The sequence below is a fragment of the Delphinus delphis genome, chromosome 11 (assembly GCF_949987515.2).
Source record: "Delphinus delphis chromosome 11, mDelDel1.2, whole genome shotgun sequence".
Lineage (NCBI taxonomy): Eukaryota > Metazoa > Chordata > Mammalia > Artiodactyla > Delphinidae > Delphinus > Delphinus delphis.
In genome coordinates this window covers 20,574,242-20,588,219 of record NC_082693.1, presented here as the reverse complement: position 1 = coordinate 20,588,219, position 13,978 = coordinate 20,574,242, and the positions used below count along the sequence as shown (strand labels likewise).

The following is a 13,978-nucleotide window of genomic DNA, read 5'->3' as shown; positions in this document are numbered from 1 at the left end:
GAGCTGTAGTAATGTTAGGTATCAATAAGCGTTGACGTTTATGGATTATGGACTTCATAACACTGTAATATAATGTGTTACTCAATGTTCTATAGCATTGTGCATTACAAATATTAAAGTTCATTGAAATCCATAGACTAGAAGAAAATAATTCACAACACACGTATCTGTCAAAGTTCTTGTATCTAAAATATATAAAGAAAAGAAATCCTACAACTCAGTAACAAAAGGACAAGTGACCTAATTTGAAAAAGGGCAAAAGACTTAGATACTTCACAAAGAAGATATACAATGGCTAATCAGCCCAACAAATTAAAATCACAGTGAGATACTCCGTCGTGCAGAGAAAATGAAAAAGACTGACATCACCAAATGCTGGGGTTGTGGATACCTGAAACTCCCACACATTGCTGCTAGGAGTGTGAAATGCTACAAACTCTATGGAAAACCGCTTGCAGTTTCTTAAAAAGTTAGAATTACAGCTCTACTATGATCTAATATCTCTGCTCCTAGATATTTATCCTAGGTTAAACAAAAACACAGGTCCACACACAGACCTATACACAGATGTTCATAGCAGCTTTCTCCCTAACAACCCAAAACTGTAAATATTAGGTTGGCCAAAAAAGTTCGTTCGGGTTTTTCCATAAGATTATGGAAAATCATCTTGGCCAACCCAATCATTTAGATGTCCAATAATAGGAGAAAAGATAATCAAATTGTGGAATGTTCTTACAAAGAAATGTGGCTCCACCATGAAAAGGGCATCCCATTGATAAATACAACATAGATAAGTACTACGCTCAAGGAAACACACACAGACACACACAAAAGTATATATACTGTATAACTCAATTCTAGAACAGCCTAAGCTAACCCACCAGTGATAGAAATCAGATCAGTGGTTGCTCCTTGTGGTGGTGAAGGTAGAAGTGGGGAGGAACTGTTTTCGCGTACCGAAAAACAAACAAACAAACAAAAAACTACAACAAGAACGAAAACAATGGGGCTTATAAAATAAATAGGGTTAGGAAGAGACCACTAAAAATGTATATGCAACATTGTAACCAGAGCGCTAACAAGCACAATTAGTAGTAGTACTTAAAAAGATAACATGGATCACTGAGACATGCAACTTACAATGGCTAAAGGCTGACTCCCAGGATGCTAGAAATGCACAAAAACATTGGAGTGGAAATGCTGGTGACACTTTAAATGGCACAGTGCTGGTGGGGTGCTGAGAAAATGCAGATGGAAGTGGAACTCTGAGGCAGTGGGGCTGCTACAGCAACGCGGGCAGGAATACAACCTGCCGCAAAACGGAGCTCTGCGGGGCTGGGATGGCGCGTCTCTGGGAGGGAGGCCCAGGTGCAGACCCTTGTTTTTTTTTTTTTTTTTTTTTTTTGCGGTACGCGGGCCTCTCACTGTTGTGGCCTCTCCCGTTGCGGAGCACAGGCTCCGGACGCGCAGGCTCAGCGGCCACGGCTCACGGGCCTAGCCGCTCCACAGCATGTGGGATCTTCCCGGACCGGGGCACGAACCCATGTCCCCTGCATCGGCAGGCGGACTCTCAACCACTGCGCCACCAGGGAAGCCCAGACCCTTGTTTTTAATTTTCTTAAAATAAAGGTGAAAGTCTCCTGCTGCCTGTTAGCAGCCAAGCTGAGGGCTTTTTCCTCTCCTGCTGAAGGTTATAGTTGTATTCCTACCAATCCAGGTCCTAGACCCAGGAAAATTGTGAATGAAATGCCCATATTATCCTTACACGTCTTCACCCATTTGTCAATCATGAAAGAGACAATTTACGTGATAGAAACATACTCTAGCAGAATAGACTGTACCCAGTATGGCCAAGCATTAGCCACTGTTTGCATTTGTTACGTTATTTGTAAATTAACAACTCTGGCATTTTCTGGAAGAAGATACTGAGGCTCAGAGAGGGAAAGAGATTTGCCCAACTTTATCAAAGTCTTTTGTAGACTTAGAATCTAGGTTTGTTTAACCTCAAATCCCATGCTCTTTATCTTTGTGCAATACTTTCTCCTAGATTATTTCATCCATACCTGCATCTTTCATTTGGGAAAATGTAGGCCCCCATCCCATCAGAGCTGTCCAGCAAGCTGTATTTGACTTTGGTTCTCTCCTTGGTGCTCACCCCAACACCTGTGTTTAAGTGTCTCCATCACCTGAATCCCCCTTCCTGTCTCATTTCCCTCTTGTGTACTGACTGCTCAGGACATGTGGCTCTCATCTTGCATTCATCCTCAAAACCGTAGGCTGTTATCTGCCCCACACATCATGCCCTCCACGCTAAGAATAGCAAGCTAGAAGAGAGTTTCCAGTGAGTTCATCTAGGTGAAAGCCTTCTCTTAACTATAAAGTTCATATCAGATACTATGTTCAAATAAGGAATTATAATATACAGGAGCTTCTCAGGCTCTCTCTCCAAAGAAATATTTATGGTTTCTAAAGGAAATACAGTTTCACTCATTGTCTGTTGAATAAGCAAGTCAATGAAGATCTTACGTAGATAAGGGCAAAAAAGGATGAATACTAAAGGGGTGATAGCTTGGATTAGATCATTTAGTCTATGTTTCCTGCACATTGGATTCACCCTAATATGTTGCATGCATGCCCTAGATCTAAGAAGCTTTATTCCTTTTTAAAGCAAACATTCATTTACATATGCACTGTTGCCTTTGTTAAGATACTTAGATACATATGAAGAAGCAGAAGAAAGAAAATATATGTTACCGTTCAAGAAATTTACTAGTTCTAATGGTGCATTTCAGGGGGGCAAGCAGGCACACTAATTACCTCATAAATCAGTTCAGTCCTGATGGCAACTGAAAACTGGAACAATATTATTTATTCAACATTAAAATCAGGTATCTCATCAGATGTCATAAGCGACTTCCTACTTCCAGTTTGTGAACATTGTCATTGACCTAAACATTTGGACACAACAACCGCATCCTCACACAATTTGCTAATGACCCTGTCTTAGATGCAGCAGAAAGCAATTGCCGTTAACACTTAGTGAATTTATGAAGCTATAACCGGAAAGCTTCACAAGAACTAAGTGGATTTAAACAGTTTTGTTGTCTGACTCAGAATTCAAACAGTATGTGATGGCAGTGGTCATGGTGGAATGTGTGAGGATGTGTTTGTGTTGTAACTGTCCTACCTTGTTGACGTTTGTTCACAGTCTATCTGGAACATCTGCTCTATAGACTTTTTGAAAATATGTGCTACCCTCTTCTTATAAAGGTTGATTTTTAAGGGCATTATTGGAAAGATCTTCGTAAGCAAAGGGTCTTAAGAGCAAAATGTTGATAGGTATGCCTTCTTTGGGCAGCAAAAGATACTAACAAGTAAAGGAGCTAATAAAGCCTGTGAGACTGTGAGCAATTCAAGACAGAAAGGACGCGTCCACCCTACTTTATCCAGCCAGAAAAAAATACATGCATTCAACATAGGGCAGCTTTCATATTCTATTTTAAATGATATTTGGACCAACTATCCCCTGAGGATAGACTGGGAAGACACTAGCAAGTTCATAACATTGAGAATGTATATTTTGGAATAAGTTACAAAGGCTGACTTTTCCAAGAAGGTACTACAAGCCATAGTAGGTTGGAGGAGGGGATAAATCCTTTGTTTTATAAAACTATGGGGTATAATATTGATTTAAGCAAAGGATAAAAATAACTGGATCAAACGATTGGACCTCTAAGCACGGTGTCTAAAGCAAACACACCATAAACCAAATTTGGAATGCCTTAACGAAGGCATGTTCATGGCTCAAAATTAACAACTCCAATCACAAGGGGACATTCTCCAATGCCCTCTGAGCAATACAAAAAAATAACAAAGATTATGTAATTTAAAGCATGCTTTACATTGTCTGACAGAGTTAAGCAGAGTAAAATGACACTTACTGTTATTGAAAATGATCAAGTTCTACAAGGCTTAGAAATAATAATAATAATAAAGTGTTGAATAACCACTGCTATCTTAGAACTAGCCAATTCCTTTAAACTCTTAAAGAGCTTTCTCAGATAACAGTAGAAAGGGTATAATAAATCCAAAACAAACACAAGTCTGAAATTTTCCATCACTAGCTTACCTTAAGTTTCTATTTAGTTATTACCCAAACCAATAACTTTCTATAAAAAGAAACTTTATACTGCTAGAACGAGAAGCTGGCTGGACAAAGGCAGTTGTCTGATAAATGGTCACATACATAAGCTTCATTTTTACTGAACCATGTTTCTAGAATAAAATAAGCTTAAAAATAATCTGACCTCTGTAATTTGACAATTGTCTTCTCACCCCAGTCCTCAGTAAACGCTTATCTACTTTTAGGTAAAATGGCAAATGTTCTAGTTTTTAAAGTAAAATATATAGGTGAAGAACACAAAATTTTAAAAGAATTTTCACACATATATAATATTTTGATACACATTGAATTCATAAGTATTTTGCTCAACTCTAAAATTACTGCTTAAAAGAAAATAGAGAGGCAGGGCCTCTTCTACCATATGATGGGTACAAACCAGCTAATAAAGTCAGAGTAGAATATGTCAACAATTTGCAAGTTCAACTATCTCATGCATACAAGATTTTTTTCCATGTTTACTTTTACAGATATTGAGAGGTTTTGTTTAATTTTTAAAGAAATAACAGTCATGGAAAAATCCAGCTTGTAGTAGACAACCAAAAGGGAAAGTTAATGGTTAAATCCATCCACCTAGCCACTACGCAGATCTCTCTGGAAGCCCATAACACTGCTTCTGGAGCCATTTCATCATCATGAATTCAGTAATAAGATAGCAGCTGGAATCTAGAAAAATGGCTGTAGTCCTTCTGCCCCACCTCAGAGTGGACCGAATTCAGACATAACAAATACTTGCTACTCACTTTTCGGTTTTCTTGTCTTCTGCTCAAGTGCCTGGCAAGTGTTCACTAACTCAGTATTTATAGTCTGGAGATTTCGTTGATCCGAAATTGCTTCCTCTAATTTACGCAGCAAAGGCTTAGCTTTTTCCCTGGCAGAGTGGGCTGCCGAATCTCCATCCTCCACCTGGATACCGACAGTTAATGCTGGATTTTAGCAGGGTGGCCGGGAAAGAAAGCAATTGAGCACTCACTCTTATGCACACGAAACTGAAAATGTGCTTTTCTTCTCAGGGAAGTGATAAGCTTCCACTGAACTTCTGCAATTCTGTGTTTGCATGGGCTTCGTATGCCTGAGCTATTTCTACAGCGGCAAAAGTCTTGGTATGTCAAGTCGCCTCTTTCTGCAAAGTTGCCTCTTTCATCAGCAGGCTGTTGACACCGCCTCTTACAACTCCCCCTTTACTTCCTCCGCTCACTGCTAGTCGAGAGGGACTGAACTTTGCAGTTCCTCTTTGTTTTTTTGGTTCCTCCTCCATTTTTACTTCAGGGTTTTAAGGACATCTGAGGAGACTTCCTGTGCATATAATGTAGTCAAAGGGCACCTTACCTGCTCCGCTGCCCCCTCCAACCATTGGCTGGCTTCTTGGACCTTCTTCCTGAGGATGGCTTCCTGGTTGACAGCATCCTCTTGCAGTTGTGTGATGGCTTCTAGTTGTTTCTGCCTAGTTAAAAAAAAGTCCAAACCACAAGCTGTCAGTGACATTTCAACTAAGAGTCACCCCCTGGGAAGTTATGACAAATTCAAACTTAATATACTTCCTCAGAGATGAGAGGAAAAAGTGAAAGTATTTACAATATAGAAAAATGCTTCACAAATATAGAATTTTAATTAAAGCAATCGTATTGATCACTTAGTCTGATAACCTCACTTTACAGATAAGAACATTTAGTTTCCTATTCTACACTGGAATATTCAGTTCCCCACAAGCTACATTAATAGTACTTAGCTACGTTGGCACTACAATAAGGTCACTGTGACAGGTACCATATTTACATAGCACAGCTAGCTTTTTCAAAAAAAAAGAAAGGAAAGGAAAAGCGAAGAAAGGAAAAGAAAAAAGAGAGAAAAAAAGAAATAAGTGCTTTGTTTCGTGACCTTAGCCTTTCTCCTTAAGAATTGTCAGTCATGGTATAACTATGTGCCATGAGCACCGGAAGGGCTGCTCCCAAGAGCAGACAAAAGTTAGCTGTTAGTATTTCCACTGCAGTCCTCTCTTTTCTAAAGCCTTTCCCCTCCCTTTCTTCTTCACCCCAAATCTCTTAGTGTTGTTATGTTACTTCTCTTTTGGATCCAACCCTAATCCCCCAAATATATAAAAATGCATCTGTTAGCTGATGAGATTATTTAAACCATGTTATATATCAATATATCAATGGCTATCTGGAAACAACGTGACCTGAATAAGGATCTTAGCTCAAATGAATGAGAACCTTTGGGAGTTTCAAAGCAGTGAGGAAGACATTGTCAGGTTTAGGCCTTGTGCGTACCTCTCAAATGTTAATACATAGTCAGAATCCCATTGTACATTGACATAAATCCAGCCCTGATTACAAGAAGGACCATGTGAGAGACAAAGATGGTTTCAGAGAATGCTTCACCACTATGGTAAGCCAACAAACAAAACCCTAACCAAAAATAAAAACAACCTAACAACCTAAACACACATTCTACTGAGCACTGTCCAACAGCATGTAGTCAGTTTTTTCTTTTTTTTTTTAAATTGTGGTTAAGAACATTTAACATGAGATCTACCCTCTTAGCACTTGAAAGTGCACCATACAGTACTGTTAACTATAGGTTCAATGTTGTACAGCAGATCTCTAGAACTTATTCATCTTGTGTAACTGAAACTTTATAGCCGTTGAATTACAACCATCCATTTGCCCTTCCCAAGCCCCTGGAAACCACCATTCTACTCCCTGCTTCTGTAAGTTTGACTACTTTAAATACCTCATATAATCGGAATCATGCAGTATTTGTCCTTCTCTGACTGGTTTATTTCACTTATCATGATATCCTCAAGATTCATCCACGTTATCACATGTGGCAAAATTTCCTTCTTTTTCGAAAAGCTTTCAAAAACATTTTTTTAAAAAAAAGCTGAGTAATATTTCATTGTATGTATATACCATATTTTCTTTATTTATTCACCCTTAATGAACATTTAGATTGTTTCCACATCTCTGCTATTATGACTAATGCTGCAATGAACCTGAGTGTGCAAATATCTTTTCGAGATTTTACTTTGAATTCTTTTGGATATATACCCAGCAGTGGGATTGCTGGATCATATGGTAGTTCTATTTTTAATTTTTTGAGAACCTCCAAACTGTTTTCCATAGCAGTTGCACCATTTTACATTCCTACCAACAGTATACAAGGGTTTCAATTTTTCTACACCCTTGCCAACACTTGGTATCTTTTGGGTTTTTTTTTTTTTTATAATAGCCTTCCTAACAGGTGTGATTCATTCATCATTGTGAATGACTCATTGTGGTTTTTAATTGCATTTCCCTGATGACTAGTGATGTGGAACATCTTTTCACGCACTTGTTGGCCAATTTTATATCTTCTTTGGAAAAATGTCTATTCAATTCTTTTGCCCATTTTTAAATTGGGTTTTTTATTGAGTTGTAGAAGTTCCTTCTATATTTTGAATATTAACCTCTTTTCAGATATGTGGTTTGCAAATATTTTCCCCCATTCAATAGGTTACCTTTTCACTCTGTTAAATCTTTTGCTGTGTGCTTTTTAGTCTGAAGTAGAACTATGTGCATATTTTTTCTTCTGTTGCTTGTGCCTTTGGTTTCATATCCAAGAAAGTATTGCCAAGACCAATGTCATGAAGCTTTTCCCCTAAGTTTTCTTCTAGGAGTTTTACAGTTTTAAACCTTATGTTTTAGTCTTCAATCCATTTTGAGTTGATTTTTGTATATGGTGTAAGATAGGGTTCATCTTTATTCTTTTGCATGTGGATATCCAGTTTTCCCAGTATCATTTGTTGAAAAGACTATCCACTCTCCATTGTGTATTCTTGGCACCCTACTTGAAGATCAATTGACCATACATGTGAGGGTTTATTTCTGGACACTCTATTCTATTCCATTGGTCTGTAGCTTTGTAATATATTTTGAAATCAAAACGTGTGATACCTCCAGCTTTGTTCTTCTTTCTGAAGATTGTTTTGGTCCTTTGTAGCTCCACATGAATATTAGGATTGTTCTTTTCTATTACTGTAAAAAAATGTCATTTGAATTTTGGTAGAGATTGCATTGAATCTGTAGATTGTTTCGGGTAGTACAGACATCTTAACAACATTAAATCTTCCAATCCATAAACACAAGATGTCTTTCCATTAGTTTGCATCTTCTTTAATTTATTTCAGTGTTGTTTTATAGTTTTAAGTATGCAAGTCATTATCTCCTTAAAGTTTATTCTTATTTTATTCTTTGGATACTATTTTAAATAGGATTATTTTCTCAGTTTCCTTTTCAGAAAGTTTATTATTAGTGTATAGAAATGCAACCGATTTTTGTATGTCGATTTTGTATGTTGCCACTTTGCCGAATTTGTTTTAGTTCTAACTGCTTTTTGTGGAGTCTTTCTATATACGGATCATGTCATCTCCAAACAGAGATGATTTTACTACTTCCTTTCCAATGTGGATGCCTTTTATTTCTTTTTCTTGCCTAATTGCTCAGGTTAGTACTGAAAGTACTACGTTGCATAGAAGTGGTGAGAGCGAACATGCTTGAGCTGTTTCTGATGTTAGAGCAGAAGCTTTCAGTCTTTCATCATTGAGTATGATGTTAGCTGTGGGCTTTTCATATACGACCTTTATTATGTTGAGGTAGTTTCCTTCTATTTCTAGTTTTTTGAATATTTTTATCATGAAAGGTGTTGAATCTTATCAAAAGCTTTTCTGCATCAATTTAGATGATAATGTGCTATTTATCCATCATTTTGTTAATGTGGTGTATCATATTAATTGATTTTCATATGTTGAACCATCTTGCATCCCAGGGATAAATCTCACTTGGTCATGGAGTATCAACTTTTTAATGGGCTGTTTAAAATGGTTTACTAGTATTTTGCTGAGGATTTTGTATCTATATTCATCAAGGATGAATAGTTTTCTTGTAATGTCTTTGGTTTTGGTGTCAGAATAATGCTGCCCTCATAAAATGAACCAGGAAATGATCCCTTATCTTCAATTTTTTGAAACTGTTTCAGAAGGACTGACATTAATTTTCTTTTAATGTTTGGTGATTCACCAGTAAAGTCATCTGGTCCTGGCTTTTTATTGGTTGGGAGTTTTTTGAATACTGCTTCAACCTCTTTACTAGTTATGAGTCTGTTCAGATTTTATGTTTCTTCCTGGTTCAGTCTTGATAGGTTGTACGTTTCTAGGAATTTATCCATTTCTTCAAAGTTTTCCAATTTATTGCTGTATAATTGTTCACAGCAGTCTCTTATGTCCCATTTCCCCCCTGGTGGCATCAATTTTAATGTCTCTTCCTTCATTTCTCATTTGAGTTTTCTCTTTTCCTTAGCCTAGCAAAAGATTTTCAATTATGTTTATCTTTTCAAAAACAAACAAATCAAGTTTCATTGATATTTTTAAAATGTTTTTATATTATCTATTTTGTTTATTTCTGCTCTAATCTTTATTATTTCCTTCCTTGTGCTTACTTTGGACTTAGTTTTTTCTTTTCTTTTTATAGTTCCTTGAGGTGTAAAGTTAGGTTGTTTGAGATCTTTCTTCTTCTTCTTCTTTTCTTTTTTTTGGCTGTGCTGTGTGGCTTGCAAGATCTCAGTTACCCAGCGGGCCTCTCACTGTTGTGGCCTCTCCCATTGCAGAGCACAGGCTCCAGATGCGCAGGCCCAGCGGCCATGGCTCACGGGCCTAGCTGCTCCACGGCATGTGGGATCCTCCCGGACCGGGGCACTAACCTGTGTCACCTGCATCGGCAGGCGGACTCTCAACCACTGCGCCACCAGGGAAGCCCCAATATATTCTGTAGCTATTTGGTGGAATCCTTTATATATGTCTGTTAGGTCCATTGTATCTATAGTATTGTTCAAGTGTGCTGTTTCCTTATTGACCTTCTGTCTCAATGTTCTTTCCATTATTGAAATCGGGGTATTGAAGTCTCCTACAATGACATTATATTGCTATCTATTTCTCCCTTTAATTCGGCCAATGTTTGCTTTATATATTTAGGTGCTCTGATATTGGGTGCAATTATATTTATAATTGTATCTTCCTGGTAAATTGACTCATCATTTTATAATATTCTTTGTCTCTTGTGACAGATTTTGACTTACAGTCTATTTTTTTGGACATAAGTATAGTCATCCCTGTTCTCTTTTGATTAGCATTTGCACATAATCCCTTTTACCACGCCTTCACTTTCAACCAATATGTGTTCTTAAATCTAAACTGAGTCTCTTAGAACAGTAGGGAGATGCCTTAAAAAACTAAAATAGAGCTACCATTTCAACCAACAATCCCACTCTTGGGCATATATCTGGAGATAACCATAATTCAAAAAGATACAGGCCCCCCAGTGTTCATTGCAACACTATTTACAATAGCCAAGACATGGAAGCAACCTAAATGTCCATCAACAGATGAATGGATAAAGAAGATGTGGTATACATATACAATGGAATATTACTCAGCCATTAAAATGAATGAAATAATGCCATTTGCAGCAACATGGATGGACCTAGAGATTATCATATTAAGGGAAGTAAGTCAGACAGAGAAAGACAAATATCATATGATATCACTAATATGTGGAATCTTAAAAAATGTCACAAATGAACTTATTTACAAAACAGCAACAGACTCAAAGACTTTGAAAACAAACTTATGGTTACCAAAGTCGAAAGGTGGGGGGAAGGCATAAATTAGGAGTTTGGAATTAACACATATATACTACTATATATAAAATAGATAATCAACAAAGACCTACTGTATAGCACAGGGAACTCTACTCAATATTCTGTAATAACCTAAATGGGAAAAGAATCTGAAAAAGAATGGATATATGTATATGTTTATACATATATCACTGAATCACTTTGCTGTACACACGAAACTAACACATTTTAAATCAACCATACTCCAATACAAAATAAAAATTTTTTTTAAAAATGAATCTCATAGACAGAATATAGTTGGATCTTGTTTTTTAATCCATTCAATCTGCTCTATGCCTTTTATTTTGGGAGTTTGATCTATCTACATTTAAAGTAATTATTGATAGGGAGGGACTTACCATTGCCATTTGGTTAATTGTTTTCTGTCTTTAGTTCTTTTGTTCCTCTTTTCCTGTCTTCCTTTGTGTTTCATTGATTTTTTTAATATTGATATGTTTTGATTCCTTTCTTTTTCTTTTGTGTATCTTTTATAGGTATTTTCTTTATGGTTACCATGGGACATACATAAAACGTCTTACAGTTATAGTAACCTATTTTAAGCTGATAACAACTTAACTTCAATCACATACCATAAACCTACACTTTTACCTCTCTGCCCCCCATTTTATGTTTGATGTCACAATTTATATCTTTTTATATAGTATACCATTAACAAATTTTTATACTTTTGTTTATAATACTTTTTTAAAACTTTTATCCTAGAATTAAAAGTGATTTACTGTGTTTGCCTATATATCTACCTTTACCAGTGAAACTTACACTTTAATATGCTCTCATATTGCTGTTTAAGGTCCTTTTGTTTCAACTTGAAGAACTCTTTTTAGCATTTCTTGTAAGGCAGACCTAGTGGTAATGAACTCCCTCAGCTTTTGTTTGTAGGCAAAGTCTTTATATCACCTTCATTTTTGAGGCACAGTTAGTTTTGCTGGGTATGGTGCTCTTGGTTGATAGTTCTTTACTTTCAGCACTTCAAATATATCATCCCGCTCCCTTCTGGCCTGCAAGGTTTCCGCTGAGAAATCCATTGATAATCATGAGATCTCCCCTGTACCTGACAAAACCCTTCGCTGGCTGCTTTCAAAATTCTCTCTTTGACTTTTGACAATTTGATTATAATGTGTCTCAGTGTGGATTTCTTTGGGTTCATCTTATTTGAGATCTGTTAGGCCTCCTGGGTCTGGTGTCCTTCCCCAGATTTTGGAAGTTTTCAGCCATTATTTCTTTGAATAATCTTTCTGTCCCTTTCTTTCTCTCTTCTCCTTCTGGGACTCCCATAATACATATATTGGTCTACTTGATAATATCCCTTAAGTCCCTTAAGTTTTCTTCACTCTTTTTCATTCTCTCTCTCAATCTCTTTTTTTTTTTTTTTTTTTTTTACTCCTCTGACTGGATAATTTTCAATGACCTCTCTTCAAGTTCACTGATCTTTTCTTCTGCATCTGCTATTGAACTCTTCTGGTAAAATTTTCAGGATTCTTCTGCTCCAAGATTTCTGTTTGGTACTTTTTGTCTCTTTGTTGACAGTCTCACTTTGTTCATGCATTGTTCTTCCAATCTCATTGAACAACTTTATGACAGCTATTTTGAATTCTCTGTGGGGTAAATCATTTATCTCTGTCTTATTAGGTACAGTTTTTGGAGATTTATTTTGTTCCTTTGTTTGAGACATATTTTCCTGTGTCTTCATTTTTCTTGACTCTTTGTATTGGTGTCTTCACATCAGAAAAAAGATCCACCTCTCCCAGTATTAGCAGACTGGACTTATACAGGAAAAATTCCTTACCAGTCACTTTGAGCAGAGATTCTAGGAGCCTCTCAAATCTTTATGTTGGTTCAACCCACCATTTCTGTTCTTAGTGGAACCTAGGCATCCAGGGTATAAGGGTCCCATCATCGTTCTAAGATGGGTGTGACAGAAGCCAGTCTCTTAGGAACTGCCCAGAATACCTGGAATATTGGATGTGTGATCCAACTCTTTCCTTCCCTAGGGAGAAGCTGTGATCTGGAATTTTTATCCGCTTACTCTGCTCTGAGCTAGGGGGAGGGACTATGATGAGTGCTTGTGTGCCAATTCAAACCATTGTCTTTGTTCTCAGTGTCCCCCAGATGTCTACAGTACACCCAGTTCTGTCTTCATTCTGAGACAGGTAAGACAGAAGCTGGTATTTTGGGCAGCCCTCAGCAAAGTTGGAATGTTGGGCACAATAGTCCAACTCTTTCCCTATTCAGGAAAAAGCTAGGAGCTGGGGGGTTCCTTCTGATCATATAACACTGTGCCAGGAGCAGGAATTATGGTGCAAGTGTATCTAGAATTTTCCTACCATCTTTGATGTGGTTGGTTACCCATTATGGTTACCCAAGGTGAAGGAGCCTCTTAAGTATTAGTTTCTGGGTTTCTCACAAAAGGAATTTGCTCATGTATTACTGTTGAGTCAGTGTACCCATTGGGAGAAGGAGGGTCCAGTGCTTCCTATTCCACCTTCTTGCTGACATCACCTCCTCTGTTTTTTAAGACATCAATTTTATCTACTTTTATCTTTTCTGGGAATAGTCTAAGCTATCAGGAGTGTCCATTATCTTTCAAGGGGAAGCCAAAGGACTGTAAGGCCCAACAGAAACCCATATTTAATGATACTAAAGCTTTTAATTACTTATATGTATTTGTACCTATAAGACAATAACATTTATTTACTTTATGAAGCACAGCAGCCTTAGAAAAAGCTTTAAAAAATTAGATAGTACCATTCATTAAAGATATTCAACAAATGTTGAAACTTCAAAGACTTTTCTTCTATAGAGATTTTCATTATCATGTTGAGAGGCATAGTAGCTTTAGCTTTGGGTGTGCGTGTGTGTTTAAATTCAACAACTCTCCTTGCTAACATGTCCTAATGCTAAATCTTGATTTTTTTACTCCTGCCACGTCTGAGTCTCCCCCAGACTTTGCCATCTAGCACCCCATTTACCTAGTTTTCAGACCAAAACCACCTAAGTCAAGGATGATTCTCTTTCTTGCATTCCCACATCTAATTCACTAGTAAGTCAGATCTGATCTATCCTCAA

The 13,978-nt window shown here is 37.1% G+C and overlaps 1 protein-coding gene across 1 annotated transcript in view; it reads right to left on the bottom strand.

The window, feature by feature from the left end:
- Positions 1-13,978, bottom strand: part of IRAG2 (inositol 1,4,5-triphosphate receptor associated 2) — a 98,082-nt gene that overhangs the window by 43,554 nt on the left and 40,550 nt on the right. The window contains exons 18-19 of the mRNA XM_060024451.1: positions 5,510-5,624; positions 4,924-5,086 (exon numbers count right to left, since the gene is read on the bottom strand). Of these exons, the coding sequence (XP_059880434.1) occupies positions 4,924-5,086; positions 5,510-5,624 (278 nt within the window). The remainder of the gene's footprint in view (positions 1-4,923; positions 5,087-5,509; positions 5,625-13,978) is intronic.